The sequence below is a fragment of the Vitis riparia genome, chromosome 2, assembly GCF_004353265.1.
Source record: "Vitis riparia cultivar Riparia Gloire de Montpellier isolate 1030 chromosome 2, EGFV_Vit.rip_1.0, whole genome shotgun sequence".
NCBI lineage: Eukaryota > Viridiplantae > Streptophyta > Magnoliopsida > Vitales > Vitaceae > Vitis > Vitis riparia.
Window position 1 is genome coordinate 15,087,337 of NC_048432.1, and position 17,749 is coordinate 15,105,085.

At 32.3% G+C, this 17,749-nt stretch overlaps 2 protein-coding genes across 2 annotated transcripts; both read left to right on the forward strand.

Annotated features, from left to right (window-relative positions):
- The first annotated feature begins 4,119 nt into the window (after positions 1-4,119).
- On the forward strand, positions 4,120-7,730 carry LOC117928081 (pentatricopeptide repeat-containing protein At4g22760). The gene is made up of 2 exons (XM_034847880.1): positions 4,120-6,190; positions 7,105-7,730. Exon 1 carries the CDS (start codon positions 4,136-4,138, stop codon positions 5,876-5,878), a length of 1,743 nt encoding a protein of 580 aa, XP_034703771.1. The 5' UTR covers positions 4,120-4,135; the 3' UTR covers positions 5,879-6,190; positions 7,105-7,730.
- A 1,611-nt stretch (positions 7,731-9,341) lies between these two features.
- Positions 9,342-10,914, forward strand: LOC117927697 (uncharacterized protein At4g22758). Its single transcript, XM_034847354.1, has 3 exons — positions 9,342-9,864; positions 10,084-10,306; positions 10,461-10,914. The coding sequence occupies exons 1-3, from the start codon at positions 9,535-9,537 to the stop codon at positions 10,685-10,687; spliced, it is 780 nt and encodes a 259-aa protein (XP_034703245.1). The 5' UTR covers positions 9,342-9,534; the 3' UTR covers positions 10,688-10,914.
- The last annotated feature ends 6,835 nt before the right edge of the window (positions 10,915-17,749 follow it).

Sequence of the window (17,749 nt, forward strand, 5' to 3'; positions counted from 1 at the left end):
TCACTCTTTCTTCTCTCTCTTGGTTTCTTTTTCTTCATTGTATTTGTCGTACTCGTTCTTAGAAATGATTGAGTGGACTCTTCAACTCAGACTGCATCAATCGGGGTGACCATCTCGTGTGTCGCGCAACTCTTCTCTGTGACTGCAATTGGAGTCGGTCGCATCGAGCTTGGGCTTCATTGGATTTTTGAAAAAACATACAGTAATTGGACAAAAATTATTAAAATATGACCACTTTTCAAACTATTTCGAAATCTATATGACATCAATTCAATTTTAAAGCTATCTTTTCAAAAAAATATAACTTCAAAATTTAAGATTATGTTTGGTTGTGAAAAATTAAAGGAAAATATAAAAAAATAAAATAAATAAAATCAAAATTCAATAAATTTTTTTATTTGTTATTTAATATTTATTTTATTTATTAACACAAAAAATAAATAATTTTAAAATACATGCATTTTTAACTGGTTTTAATTATATTTGATTTTTTTAAATATTTTTGTATAATACAATAAAACACGAGAATGAGATAAAAAATGTCGGATTAAAAGTTAAACTTTGGTTGAAATAATCAATGAAGTCAAAACTCAAGTTAGATATTTGGGTTGGAAGGATTAATGAATTCACAACTCGTATAAAATAAAGTTGATTCGGACTGCACTAAGGAAAAAAAAAATTATATATATATATATATATAATATGGTAACAAGTCAAAAGAAAACTTATCACCATAATGTAAAAATAAATCATATCTATTAAATCTCTTTTATATCACATTCATTTATCTAGTACACCAATTTGGTATAATGTCAACACTTAAATTTAATATATGAAATGAAATTATTTGTTTTTATATAAAATAAATTATTTAAGTATGAATTAAATTCTCAAAATTAATTATAATTTGTATATCACTAGTTGAAATTTGTTGTAAATGCTTAATAAAGAATGATGAATGGTGAACAACGACCATGTTTATTTGTTGTAAATGCTTAATAAAGAATGATGAATGGTGAACGACCACCATGTTTATTTGTTGTAAATGCTTAATAAAGAATGATGAATGGTGAACGACCACCATGTTTATTAGCAAGGGAATCAAAGTTTTCATTTATTTATCTTAAAGATGAGTTAATAATCCAAGCAATCTTGTAAGCTTATAAAAGACCCTTTGGAATGAAAAAAAAAAAAAAGCCATATTAAGAAAGAAAGTTTTTTAAGTTCTTTCTTCCACTTTACCATTCTCTCATCTCAATTATCTTTTACAATTTATATTTCATTAGTTTGTTTCTTGTTTTATAACATATTGTAGCACGAGCACGAGTTGCTCTGAAGGTAATTATTTGATATTAAACTCGAGGTTGTTTGTATAAAATAAATTTTACATTTTTATATTAATATTGATTTTTTTAGAGGTCCTAGTAAAAAGATTGATCATTCACATGATGAAAACACTAATATTAACTGATGTTACTTTATATTTTGCTAGATCAATTAATATATCATTATGTCTTATATTTACATCTTACTATTACATTTATTATATCATTATTTATATTATGTCTTGTTTTTTTTCTCCTAAATATTAGTTATATTTAAAATTTATACGTTATTATGTCTAAAGATGAATGAGGATGATGTATGTCTTGTAGAGTGTGCAAGCACACAATTTTTCGAGATGAAAGATACGTTTTTAAGTTGATATTAACAAAAGCTAATTTAAATACCATATTTGATACTATAAACTTGGTTAATGGCTCTGGAAGAGTAAACATGATACCACCAAATAAAACTAAATTCCATATAAATGATACTTTATATTCTAACAAATAAAAAAAAAAAAAAAATTGTCTAGTTTTAAAAATATCCATAGAAATGAATATGATATTAAAACTATAAACGTAGATAATATAGAATATTATTACATTACTTCTTTTATTTATAGTAAATAGTTTATAATGGAAAAACTTTTAACTTTCTCATTTGGATTGTATCATACAACTATAAAATTTATTGAATTATATGATGTCGTAAACCAAAAGTTCATTGACTCAAATTTTTTTATCTTTTGGCATGATAAGTTAGGTCATTCAGGAGCTTCAATAATGCAGCGAATAATAAAAGATTTACATGGGCATCCACTAAAAAATTAAAAGATTTTTTTGTCTAATAAATACTCTTGTGTTGCTTGCTATTAAGATAAATTGGTAGTTATATTATCCTTTACTAAAGGCATATGGATGTGTTTTAACGTGATTAGTTATAATTAAATAATATATTCAATGATTGAGTTCACCTTCTTTGACCAACCCCTCACCCAAAACTGTGGACTAAAATCTCTTTTTATTTTTATTTTTTATTATTGCATGTCGGTAAGAAATATCAGGAGGTGTGGAAAAATAAACACCACACAAATTCGATGAAGGTGATTTTCACTGATTTTTCTAAAAAAAATAAAATGAAAAAACACTAATTTATTGGATCAAAGGAATGACATGAAAAACATAGTAAAATCCTACTTGCCTCTTTTCTCCTTTTCTTATTTTCTTTTCTTTTTCTTTTTCTTTTTTTAAGTTTTGAACTATCTAACAATAGTAAAATCCCAATAACCAAAAACCAAAAAAATCACAACAATCAAATCTGAAAGAGAAAAAGTCATGAAAATTGAGAAATTTACAAAGCCAACAATTACAAAACAATAAGTGAGGGAGTAGTATGAAGGAGAGGAGAGTTGATCCATGACTTTTAAGTTGAATGACTAGTCCTATTTGGACTTATTTTATCTAATTAAAAATAAGTTGTAAGTCAAAAAGGAAATTAAAAAATTATGATTTGAATTTTGAAAATAAATTATTTTCATAATAAGGAAAGAAAATAAATGTCAACTTAAATAAAAAATAAAAAAGTGAAATTAATGTTAATGGTTTGCATCGCATACTTCAATAATTGTGTCTTGTGAGGACAAAAAAAAAACAAAAGAATGAAGCTAATGATTATATTGAATTAGGATATTTAAGAATTGTTCATGGAAAATTAGGACAAGTTTATCCAATGGGCTTTTGGGAAAGTTTAGCCCAATTTCAGGGTTTTGGGTAGGCCAGTCCAATTTTGGGCTTTTGAAAGTCCTATGGCCTGGGGAGGGTGAGCCTTTAAAATAAATTGAGAGCCCGATCCCACCCCCACTTAAATTTGGGTTTGAGTCCGGCTTTCCGGGCTTTGGGCTGGGGTTGACACTCGGCTATCTGGTTGGGTTTGGACTGAATCACACAATCAAATAGGCGTTTTTGATACTCGTTGAAAAAAATAATTGGTACTCAAAAAAGCAACCACATCAAGAAATTACCATATAAAAATATCTTTTGGGAAAATATTTTTCAAATGATATTGTGATCTCACCATTAATTTAAGATGATTGCAGTATCAAGTAACCTAAATCATATCTTGAAGAAGCAATTTCTTCGAAAAAAAGTTTTACTCAAAATCTTTATTCGCAAAAATGTTTTCTCAAATTTATTTAATTATTTAATTAAAAAGTCATTTTCCTATAAATAAAACTATAACTTTGAATGAATTTTTATGATAATAAAATTATTATATATACATATATATATATATATATATATATATATATATATATATATATATATATATAATCAAATTAATTAATTTTTTTGTAATAAATTTAATATATAATAATAACCATTAATTATTTTATATACTATTGGTAAATAACAATATTATAAAAATATAAATAATCTTTACCAATAATTATTCCTTTCTTATTCAAGTTAAAATTTTTGTATATGAAGATTATATGGCATGTAAAAATAAATGTCCTGTTATATTAAATTATATATTTACCATAAAAGTTTAGTTTTACTATAAAAAAATATAATATTTTCATAATAACATTTAATTAATTTAAAATTTTTGTTTTAAAAATGAATTAAAATATTTTAATTTTCCTATTTATTTTTTGTGTCTTTACAAATCACCTCATAGATAAGAAATTAAATTTTAATTGAAAGGATAATTTTTTTTCGGCCATTTCTAAGTTTGTCTTAAGGAACTTAAATAATATTTTTCTTCCATTTTTCTATTTCTGACTCTGTGAACCCCTCATGATTCATGAATGGAACCCAGATGCTTATTTTCCAAACTGAGCACAATCTCTTTATCAGTGAAGCAAGCAAAGCAAGTTCACGCACTAATACTGATCCATGGTCTGAGCCATCTGGAGCCAATCTTGGCCCGCCAAATCCTCCTTTCTGCCTCAAACTACTCTGCAACTGTCGCTCAATATGTCCATTCTGTCCTCCACCATTCCAAGTCTCCAGACTCCTTCTCATGGGCTTGCGCAATTCGTTTCTCCACCCAGCATGGCCAATTCAAAGAGGCTTTTGCTCTTTATGTTCAAATGCAGAGGTGGGGACTGTGCCCCACCACATTTGCTCTGTCTTCTGCTCTGAAGGCGTGTGCTAGAATTGCGTACAGAATGGGTGGGCTTTCCATTCATGGTCAGGTTCAGAAATTCGGGTTTAGTGGTGGTGGTGATGGGATTTATGTGGAGACTGCTCTGGTGGATTTTTACTGCAAACTGGGTGATATGGAGATTGCACGGAAGATGTTTGATGAAATGGCTGAGAGGAATGTGGTTTCGTGGAATTCGATGTTAGCTGGGTATCTGAAGTCCGGGGATTTAGTGGTGGCCCAGAGGGTGTTTGATGAGATTCCGCAGAAAGATGTTATTTCGTGGAATTCGATGATTTCGGGATATGCCAGAGCAGGGGATATGCTAAAGGCGTCATCGTTGTTTCAACAAATGCCCGAGAGGAATTTCGCTTCTTGGAATGCGATGATTAGTGGGTATGTGGAGTTTGGGGACATAGATTCTGCTAGAAGCTTTTTTGATGCAATGCCGCAGAGAAATAATGTTTCTTGGATGACCATGATTTCTGGGTACTCAAAATGTGGGGATGTTGATTCTGCATGCGAACTATTTGATCAGGTCGGTGGGAAAGATCTGCTCTTATTTAATGCCATGATAGCTTGCTATGCTCAAAATAGTAGACCGAAGGAGGCTCTTAAGCTATTTAACAATATGCTTAATCCATATGTAAATGTTCAACCAGATGAGATGACTTTGGCTAGTGTTATATCTGCATGTTCTCAGTTAGGAGACTTGAGATTTGGGCCCTGGATCGAGTCATATATGAGAAGACTCGGAATTGAAATGGATGGTCATTTGGCCACTGCTTTACTTGACTTGTATGCAAAGTGTGGAAGCATTGATAAGGCATATGAATTGTTCCATGGTTTGAGAAAGAAGGATTTAGTTGCTTATACTGCAATGATCTTGGGGTGTGGCATAAATGGTAAAGCTATTGATGCAATCAAGTTGTTTGATGAGATGGTAGATGCCCAGATTTTCCCAAATTCAATCACCTTCACTGGGCTATTAACCGCCTATAACCATGCTGGTTTGGTTGAAGAAGGCTACCGTTGCTTTACCTCCATGAAAAAGTATAATCTTGTGCCTTCGGTTGATCATTATGGAATCATGGTTGATCTTTTTGGTAGGGCAGGAAGGCTACAAGAAGCACTTGAGCTAATAAAGAGTATGCCCATGCAGCCTCATGCTGGGGTTTGGGGAGCTTTGCTTCTTGCTTGCAGGTTGCATAATAATGTTGAGTTTGGGGAGATTGCAGCTCAGCATTGCTTCGAATTGGAGCCTGATACAACTGGTTATCGTTCTCTTCTTTCCAATATTTATGCATCTGGTGAGAGGTGGGATGATGTCAAGAGATTGAGAAAGGTCACGAAGGAGAAGGGATTTTCCAAAATACCTGGTTGCAGTTGGATGGAATCTGCTTGACTCCCTTTTTTATAAGAAATATGCACTCACAAAACAGTGTTTGCTCCATTTTGGGTTTGATAACACTTCATACTTCTGGTTTTCAGAGGACCAAGTTTTCATATCCTACCCTTTGTAGTTTCATAAACCCAGGAAAAGTACATGACTTGGGTAGTTGGATTAGAGTCAGATGTAGCACCATTGTAATTTATGGAAGCTAAACCTCTGGAAAGAAATGGAAATCTGCAAATTTTTTGATACCGAGGAAGGTTTTTTCCACTCAGCCATTGTAAGATTCTGGATACAATTGTTGCCGCCATATACCAGTTAAAGGTAGTAGCTATACTCTTCTTGCATCGCTGTTATCTTTGTTCATTTATTCTACTGTGAAGCAAGTTGCATGAATACAACATTTATTGCTAGCAGCTTCATCTCCTTCTTTGCTTAACAATTAAGTAATTTTTATTAATAAAATTACTACAGATCAATGACATCTTAATATTTGATCCCTAGCTTCCCCAATTCTTGTCAGTGTCATGAATAATCTTTCATAATGACTTAGTGTTATTAAAAGTGATCGTCGGGGTCGGCTAGGCCATTAGGTCATTTAATCTAACATTGGATTAAACAAGCTTTTACCTATCAAAAAAAAAAAAAAAAAAACATTGGATTAAACAAAGTATAATATGAAATATTATATTATCAATCATAAAAATAATGAGATGAAGGGTTATCAATCTAGTCTTGATGAAAGTGATGACAATTTTAATTTCAATGATGACTATAATGATGATGCCCAAAGATTTTTTAGGATGTTCATTTTCTTATTTTGTTTTTTATTATGATTTTTAGATGTCTAAAAAAATTAGAATATCCATTTAGACATGATGAATATCTCTATACAATATGATGTTTCTTATGATGTGGGGTATAATATTTAACACTTTGAATAATTATTACTATTTTGTTAATTTTATAAGATATTATGAGAGATGGAAAATAAATAGTATTGATTGTTAAAGACAGTGCTTATATTGATTACGTATCGAATAGGTAAATATATATGTACATTTTTTATTGTCTTATTATAATCCAGCTATGGCCTTATTTTTTGCCTTTTGCCTTAAGCTAAAGGGAGTCTTCTTGCCTTGACATTGCCTTTTGCTTTTGACAACACTGCTTAATATTGTGTTCTCTTGTTCCATTGATCTCTTCCTCATTCCAAGAATTGTCCGTGAATTGTGCAGAACATTATTGGTGAAGGGGATTTTCAGCAATGATACGTGAAATGTTTACTGCAAGGTAATGAATCCCGGTACTAGATTGGAATCCTCTGAAACCTCCACACCACACTCCTTGCAGGCATTTCAGTTTTGGTCCACGTCCAAGTTGATAAGATGAAACAGACCTTGCTAAGTTCCTTGGAAGCTATTATCTTAAACATCTTGCAGAGCCCAAAGCCAGAGATTTGGTGGAGTGGGATTGTTCAATTATGGAACGTCCTTGGGATATGTCAAATGGATAAGGGAAGGTCAGGCTCCCGCTTTGATTTATGTGTTCAATGTGCATTAAAAAGATGAAAAAGGAGTTTCAATGGGGGCTGGAACAATTTACTGGGGCCATGCTCATGATCAATGGGCTACATAAAACAGGCGCATTTGGACGGCGGCTTGGACCATGGTTTGGTATGGGCCCCTTTGAATGAGTCTATGCTTATATCGCAAGCAATGAATATAATCATCTTTGTTGGAATGTTAGATGTAATTTAAGTTGTTAATTTTGCTTCATTTATTTTGGCGTAAGATTTTTCTAGACTATGTGTTTCACTATTCATTGAAGATTTAAGGCTGTGTAATCAATTGAATGACACAAATAAGTATGGACAGGTTTGGAAAATGCCAATAGAATTTATTTAAGACTTGTAGTTGATTCAAAATTTTTAAAATTGAGTAAAAATGTTTTTAAAATATGTATCAAAAAATGGTAAAATCCCAATTTTGCAAAATTGGATTAAATTTATAATGTAATTGAATTAATTTTACAATTATAATTGGATTTATTTTATACTTGTACTTTAATTTATTTTAGAAATAGTAATTTGAGTCCATAGGCATTCATAGGATATAAATACCTTGCCTAACATAGATTTTGGTTTTGATGCAAATATTGGAAAAATCCTAATTTACCTTCCAATTTCCAAAAGCTCTCAAAGAAGATGTTAAACTAATTATGGGTTATCAAAACAGGTCAACATCCCATTAGGAGTTGAGGCAAATCCATTGCAGCATATGAGGTGTTGCATTAGGCATGTGAATCATGGAATAGGTTTTGAAGAGTAAATCTAGGGTTAGCTTCTACCGTGGATTTTAGATTCGAGATCTTCAACTCAATGACTTTTTATCTCTGAACTTGTGTGGAGGTTTTTACATAAAAATATTGTCTCATTTATGTTGGATAGCTATTGTTCATTTCTAATTTCTTAAGGCTTAATTGAATTAAAAAAAGGGTTAAAGTTTTGGGCTTAAATAACCACCTCTAGTTATACTATAACTCCGATTTAGAAACTTTTCAATATCCTTTTAGGACCATTCATTTTAAATAGTCGACCTCAAAATTTTCTAAATGATTTATAACCTTAATTCATGTTTAATTTGTTGGATATAGTATGAAATATGATAAAAGATAAGGTAATATATTTAATTAATGATCGGTGATGAATAAAATAAATCAGATTTCATCTTCAATTAAACAGAGATAGAATATATTATATCACTTTTTTTTTTCTTTTTATTATATATATTTTAGGATTTTGAGTTAACATATGAGATATACATATGACATGAATCATAAAGTTTTTTATTTTATTTTTTTTCAATTTTCTATATTACTTATTTGATATAACAAAACATTTTAATCAAAAAAATAATTTTACAGTAAAAAATATTAACAAATAAGTATAAAATATGCCATAAAATGGGAAAAACAATGAAAACTAAATCATAAATTGTAGAAAGATTTTTAAATAATGTCAAATATGTGAAAGATTTCATCTTTTGTTAATAACAAATATCAATATGCTATATAATTTATATTTTAAATAAATCTCGAACAATGATTAATAATATATTCTTCAATTTTTTTTATTTAATTTATAAATCATGTCTCATTCAATATAATATCTTAAAACATCACATTTATCGAATATAACATCCAATGAGATATATCTTGAAATGGTAAATGATATCTTATAATATACGTATCGAATATGATGTATTAGGTCATACGATGTATTAGGTCATACGTATTATATCTTGTTTTATTAGGCAATAACTTTAATAACATATTGGTTTGAATATCATTATACTTAGAAATGAACAATAAAAGAAGAATTAACACTACACTCAAAAGAAACAACCATAGCCCACATTCTTTACTTTTAAGTTTTAACTCGGAAAGAAAAAAAGAAAAGGGGGAAAAAGAGGAAAAGACAGTTGGGCGGAAATAGGCAAGAGGATGCCCTCTCCTTGAAGGCTTCAAACTTCAAAGCAATCATCATCTGCCTTTCCTTCTCCTAAAGCCCACTAAGCAATTTCCTCGGTGTTTCCTCCCTGCACCTAACTTGTTTTCTGAAAGCACGCAAAACACTTTCGATTCCTTCGTATTCCTCTTTCTTTTAAATGCTTGAACATATATATATGTCTGAAAGAAGTTTCCGGCGACGAATTCCTTCCATCAGACGGAGAACCAGACCCCCTCACCCACCCCCTTCGCCGCATCGGCGAACTTTGATTCATCGGCGATTGAAGAAACCGTCGAAGCCCGTTGCAGTTCTGCACAGGTGCTCCTCCGAGCCTATTCTTTGGACCGTCAGCTTCTTCGTCGACGGGGACGATAATCGGAATCTGGAGTCCGATGGCGTGCTCTTCCGTCCCCAGACGTGTACGGACGTGTTGGCGACGTCGTCGTTTTGCTCTTCGTTCTTGTCCCTCTCGCCGCAAAATCAGGAGGTAGAGAGTCAACTGTGATTTGTCTAGACTATCTTTCTGTTCTTAAATTCATGAAATCAATTCCATTGATTTGGGAGAATGTTGGATTGCTGTTTGTGAATTCAATTCCCTGGTAAAAAATAACGACGATCGAAAATGTTGAGAACGTTTTTGGCTTTTTTCCTTTGTTGGATCATGGGGTACTCCAAACACGCCCTAAGAGTCTAAATTCTATGACAGATTTGGAGTGTGCAGGGTTACAAAAAAGACGCAAAAGTGGTGGTGAATGTAACCGTCGAAGGGAGTCCAGGACCCATCCGAACTATGGTTCAATTGGGGTCCAGTGTGGAGGACACCATCCAGCTCGTAATCGACGAGTATCGCAAAGAAGGGCGAAGCCCACAGCTCCACAAGGACGCTGCTGCCGCTTTCGAAATGCATCACTCCCATTTCTGCCTCCAAAGTAAGTCTCAAATGGGGGTATTTTGAAACCAATTTTAATTTCTTAGGGAAGAAACATGGTATGTTTTCTGAATTGGCTTCTGAAATTGGTGCACTGTATCTGAAATCCCATCATTATCAGAGTTCCTGAATAATGTTTTGGACTTGATTAATAGGCTTGAACAAATCAGATGCCATCGGGGATGTTGGGAGCAGAAGTTTCTATCTTAGGAAAAGCAGCAGCAGTGGTCGGAGTAGCAATGGAGAACAAACCCCAGAAGCGGCTCCGCCTGTTCAGCGTCCTGTTTTTTTTTCCCCGGCCTCCCTGGATCGAAGGATCAAAAAAATTGTAAGAAGAATGCGAAGGTTTTGGAAGCTCTTGGGTTGCTTGCATTGCGAATGAGTTCTTCCCTCCCCCAGCACCATAATCCCCATTGTTAGAGTAACAATTTTTATTACTCTAACTTCCTTAATTTATACAGATCCCTAAAGAAATTTGTATAGTAGTGGTATATTATTGCCTATTTTCATATTGCAATCTCTCTGTAAGATACCTTTTATATGGATTGAATACTATTGGCAAATTATTCAAATGTCGGTCTGCCGGCTGATTGGCAGAGTTATTTTTTATTTGGGCTTCGACATGGTGGGGTAGGTGTGCCGACGTCGCTTGGAAGTGATAGAGGGGCCCCCTTAGGGTTTCTTTTGTGAATGCAAGGGTCGGTTTCATCCGGATGTGTGTTTATAATAAGAGAATGATGGTAACGGCTGAGCGCAGCACAAAATCCAACCCAATGTTGGAGGGTGACAGGTATTTTTGAGACTTAAGTTGGGCTTGGTTGAATTATTTTTTATTTTATTTTTGGGAACTCAATTAGCTTTAGGCCAAGATTGGCAAATTGAGTTATCATTACACCTTTATAAATGTCAATTTTAATTATTTTATTTTTTTAAAAATGGTTAAATCTAAAAATTTTGTCAACCTTTATTGATTAGTCAATTTTTTTTTTAAATAAATAAATTATTATTATAATTTGGCAACTTGATAAATGAAATGAAAAGATAAAAATTGATTAAATATATTTTATCTAAAATTTACCAAAATTTAATATATTCTACAATATTTATTTTATATAAAAATATTTGCATAAATATTATGTTATTTGATATTATATATATATATATATATATATATATATTTTTTTTTTTTTTTCTAATTTAATATTTTTGTCACTTTTTTTTTTATAATCTGGTTACATTACTTTTACCTGATACAATTTTCAGAACTTAATATTTTTGTTTTAATTTTTTTAGCCAAACAGTATTTTTCATACCCTAAATACACTTTGCATATCCTAATCATATTATTCGTGCTTAGATTACAATTTTAATATCTTACTACGCAGGTCACATTATTTATATATGTATGTCCTATTCACATTTTGAGTTGTAATCATATTTTTTTATACCTTAATAGAAATGTGAATATTTAAGACATAATAGAGCCTAATGGATCCCAATTTACCTGCAAAAAATATGAAGAATGTATGGACATTTTTATGAAGAATGTATATATTTTTCTTAAGAATATATGTGGAGTTCTAAATGCTATTTTATGGTGGGGGGAAGAGCTCAAATCCATTCTCAAGGTTTCTAAAATGAATATTTAGATCCAAATAAGGCCTAATGGGGCCTTGGTTGATCTAAAAAAAATGTATATGTTTTTGTGAAGAATACATATATTTTTTTCAAGAATGTATCAATTTTTTTAAAAAAAATGTACATAGGGTTCAAAATCATATTTTGATGTGTGGAAAGGTCTCAAATCCATTCCCAAGGTTTCCAAATGAATATTTAAACCCAAATAAGGCCTAAAGGGATCCTAGTTGGCCTATGAAAAAAGTGTACGTATTTTGATGAAAAATGTATATATTTTATGAAGAACATATGTATTTTGATTAAGAATATATGTATTATTAAAAAAAATATGTACATTTTTTTGGAGGCCAACCATGACACCATTAGACCTTCTTTGGGTCTAAATATTCATTTTGAAAACCTTGGGAATGAATTTGAGTCATTCCCCACCACAAAATAGGTTTGGAACCCTATGAACATTCTTAAGAAAAATACGTACATTCTTCACAAAAAATATGTAAAAAAAAAAATAGGTTAACACCCCATTAGGTCTTATTATGTCTTAAATATTAATTTAGGGAACCTTTGGAATAGATTTGAATTGTTCCCCACCCCAAAATACGATTTAGAACCTCATGTGTATTTTAAAGAAAAATATGCACATCCTTCACACAAAATACATACATTTTTTTGGAAGCCAATCGAGGTCCTAATTAGGCCCTATTTGGGTGTAAATACTTATTGGGGGAACCTTGGGAATAGATTGGAAGCCTTTCCTCACCTTGAAATGTGATATGGAATCCATGTACATCTTTAAGAAAAATATGTACATTCTTCACAAAAATATGTATATTTTTTTAGAGGCCAACGGGACCTATTAGGCCTTATTATGTCTCAATATTCATTTCAAGAACCTTGCGAATGGATTTAATCCTTTCCCTTACCCCTACCCCAAAATACGATTTGGAATCTCAAGTATATTCTTAAGAAAAATATATACATTTAAAAAAAAATGCATATATTTTCATAAAATACATATTTTGTTTTTTGGATGTCAATCAGAACTCCATTAGGCCTTATTTTGGTCTAGATATTCATTTGGGGAATCTTGCAAATGGATTTGAGGCTCTCCCTCATCTCGAAATGTGATTTGAAACTTCACGTATATCCTTAAGAAAAATACATACATTTTTTTTTAAGGTCAACTAGTCCTAGTTAAACTCTATTTGGGTTTAAATTTTCATTTGGGAAACCTTGGGGATGGATTTGAAGCCTTCCCCCACTTCAAAATTTGATTTGGAACCTACGTTCATCCTTAAAAATAATAATAATAATAACAGGTACATTTTTCACAAAAATACATACATTTTTTTAAAGGCCAATCAGACCCTATTAGCCCATATTTAGGTCTAAATATTCATTTAGGGAACCTTGGGAATGAACTTGAAGCCTTTCCCCACCCAATAATTTGATACGGAACTACACGTACATCCTCAAGAAAAATATGCACATTCTTAAGAAAAATACGTGCATTTTTTTGGAGGCTAATTGGGACCCATTAAGCCTGATTATGTCTTACATATTTATTTGGGGACCTTGAGAATGAATTTGAACCCTTTTCCCACCTTGAAATACAATTTGGAACTTCACGTACATTTTAAAGAAAAATATGTACATTTTTTTGGAGACCATCGGGGCCCATTAAGCTTATCTTAAATATTCATTTAGGGGGCCTTGGAAATGAATTGGAGTCATTCTCTTACCCCAAAATTCAATTTGGAACCCTATGTACATTCTTAAGAAAAATATACACACTCTTAAAAAAATTATGTACATTCTTTATAAAATACTTACATTTTTTGGAGGCCAACCGAAACCCAATTAGACACTATTTAGGTGTAAATATTCATTTAGGGAATCTTAGGATTGAATTGAAGCCTTTTTCCTACCTTAATGACTGAAGTTCTAACCCCTATTTACACCCTTAAGAAATATTATTAAAAATGTCAATGGACTTAGAAATTGACTATTAGGATAGGGGAAGGCCTCAAACCCATTTCTAAGGTTCCGGACATGGATACTTAGACCCTAATAAGGTCAAATGGGGGTATTAGTCAACCTTTAAAAAAATAAATGTATTTTTCTTAAGAATATACGTATATTTTTAATGACGTACATGGACTTAGATATTGACCATGGAGGTAAGGGAAGATCTCAAATTTATTCTTGGGATTTCATAAATGAACAGTTAAACCCTATTGAGGTTGCATGGAGTCTTAACCGACCTTTAAAAAAATGTACGCATATTTATTAAGAATGTATATATTTTTCTTAATGATGTACACGAACTAAGAAATCAACCATAAAGGTAAGGGAATACCTCAAATCCATTCATGTGGTTCTACAAGTGAATAGTTAGACCTTGAAAAGGTCGAATTGGTCCCTATCGCCCTTAAAACGATTGGCCATATTTTTTTTATAGGTGAGTATAGATGTCAATCATGAAGGAGGGGAAAGACATCAAAACCATTCTCGAGATTTCACAAATGAATACTTAGTCCCTAACAAACTCAAATAGGGTCCTGGTTAGGCTTTAAAAAAATGTTTGTAATTTTTTTTAAGAATGTTAAATACCATTTTTTATATAAAAAGTATTTTTTTTTTCAATTTTATATTAATAAAAATTAAAGATTTTAAATAAGCAAAAAATTAGAACTAGCATTAAGTTAAAACCTTAATAAAAAAGCTAAAACCACCATCACTTACTGTGATTTTGATATTAAAATTCTAAAAAAAAAAAAAAAACTAATGTAAATAATAAAATAATATTATAAATATATGTTTACTTTCATGTGATAAGATTTACAAAATGAATAAATCTTTTATTTAATATTAATATAAAAATTCTTATATCATAAGCTTCTAAATAATAAAATATAATTTTTAAATTTAAACCTCAAACTATCAAATGTTTTATTAAAATTATTATTTAACATCATCAAGTATATTATTTGTGGTATAATATTTTCATTTTTGTTCATTATATATTTATGTTTTATTTAATTTCTTGTTATTAACTATTTATTATATTCCATCATTTTAAGTTTAATATGTCCCAAAGAATGATTAAAATCAATAAATATGGAGAGATAAGAGTGTAAAAAAAATTTGAAATTAAAGAGGTTTTATGAGAGGATACATGAGTATATTAAAAGAAATGTTAAAGAAGATTAGGAAAAAGTAATATAAGAAGGAAAAATAACAAAAAGAAATATAATACGCAACAATGGATAAGGGGGTGTGAGAGAAAACTACAATGTTTTAAAAATTGGATCGGACTTCTCCGGTTCGATTGGGTCAATGAACCATTTAGAAGTCGGATTCTCGATGAACCAACAAACCAATCTAAAATGAGTTTCCTTTTCTTTTGGCCAAAGCCCCTTACTTCCAGGCCCACCAAACACTTTGTTTGTGTAGTGTTTGTGCAACCTATTTATACCCCACATTTAGCTTCTAGAATTCAAATGTGGAATGAGTTATGGGTTATAATAGAAAAAAAACATGAAGGGAACTTAAACCATGGATCTATGGTTGACGAAGAGCAAATTTTGATCATTTAAAACATTTAAACAAATATAAATATTTATATTCACTTATATTTTTATAATAATTATTAATGATAAATATGAAAATAATATAAATTAATTAATATAATAATTTTTAAAATTTTAAAATAATAAAATACATATTGGTAAATAAAATTAAATATTATAATTTTTTTTTATCTTAAATATATCTCCATATTTAAATATTATACATATTTGTAGACCCCCATTTAGGCATAGGTCGCTTTTTCTCTATTTGTTTTTGCATATCACATTTTTAGCCAGGTGTCACTATCCCAGCGAGCCACGTGTCACATCCTTGGTGGCCATAAGGAATCGACCTCGCTTTTTGAAGATGCAGTAAGACTTTGACACGTGGAGGAACTTTCTGGAAGGGGGTCCCGCAGACCGTCAGGGGGGGCGGATGAGAGAGAAGAAAAGGTGGTTGCTGCAGAGATCGTTGGAGGTTACAACATTGTAGTGGTGCAGGAAAGTGGCTGTTGCAAAGAGTGGTTGGGCAGGCCATGCTTACTGACCGGTGAATAGGAGGGCAGAAGAGTGGCTTGCAAGAGAAGACACCAAAGGAAGAAAGGACGAGAGAGAGACAACAGTGTAAGAGAAGAAATGGAGGAGTTTTGGGTGGAAAGAGTATTGGTGGAAAACTGAGAGAAGAAGCTAAGAAGGGAGGAACATAGAGTTGCCGAAAAGGGAGTCCATGACACAGAGCTGAGAAGGGAGATTTCCAGGTATGACCATTTGTTCTTTGTATATTTTCCATTTTTTTTAGACTGTCCAGGTCTGATTCTCAGTGTTTTTTTTTCATTTCTGTTTGTTGGGTTGTTCTGTTTTAGTGATTATTGATTGAATATTAGAAGAGTTTGATGTGTTTTATGCCCTATTCTGACGAGTATTTTTCCATTTTAACTCACTGAATGTTGGACCCATGGATGAAATGATGAAATGGGTCCGATATGCTGGTTAAAGTCTTCATGTTCTTCTTCTTGTTGCTATCCTGTTACCCCCTTGTTTTCTTTTCCTCCCTGAGTGCATACTCAAGGCTCCAAAGTCTCAGCTGCTTTCCGTGAAGCTTCAAGGCTCTTAACCTTGTGGCTAGAATCTGGGTTTTCAATGATGATGAGAACAAACCTTTTTAGTTTTCTCCAAGCCTTCACAGTCAACAAACACTCGAGGTTGCATGCTATCCTTCACTCCTTCACATACCCATTTAACCTTACCACCCGGGGAAGAATTCTGTTCGGACGACGCCCCGTCTTCTCCGGATGTCTTGCATCCGGAATCCTATCCGGCCAACGCCCACCTTCTCCGGATGTATCACATCCGGAATCCCGTCCGGCCAAAGTCCCACCTTCTTCGGATGCCTTACATTCGAAATTCTGTCCGCTAACGTTGCACCTTCTCTGGATGTCTCACATTCGGAATCTTGTCTGGCCGAAATCCAACTTTCTCCGGATGTCTCGCATCCGGAATCCTGTCTGGCCGAAATCCCACCTTTTCCGGATGCCTCGCATCCGGAATTCTATCTGCCGAAGTCCCACCTTCTCCGGATGCTTTGCATCCGGAATTCTGTCCGTCGACATTCCGCCTTCTCCGGAATTCTCACATTCGACGCCTGACGCCGGATAGTAGAGGGGGGCGATTCAACTTCCCCCGTCAGACATGTCCAGATCCTCGTTTTATAACTTCTTTTTTTAAACCATTTCAAAGCATCCTATCTTTCATCCTTAGAGTTTTTAAGATCATCCAAGAGTCCCGTTTCCAATAAAATTTTGCTGTCATCTTTCCTTCTGGCAAGCAATTTTCACAACTCTTCTGTTTTTTAAAATGTTTTAAAATAAGCATAGATTCAATCCCGTAATTCCGAATAATGGAGTTTATGGAATTAATTCATGCAAAAATAAACGGGCTTTGGTGGGGGCCCGACATATATGACTTTATAATTGATTGATTGATTAATTTAATCGTCATGCATGGTTGATCTTATTCTGCTATATGACATGCTCGAAATTGTTCCTTGATTGTGCACTAACCTCTTTCTTGCTAGCGCATGGTGGCTCGTTACCCAGGTACACACCTACTTTCACTCTGGTCATTGTCTAAGCATATTTTGATTCTCACGTGTGCATGATTTATTCTGGGTACTCATTGATTTACTCGTCCATTGTCATGATTGCTTCATTTTATTAGTAGAGACCCGACTTTAG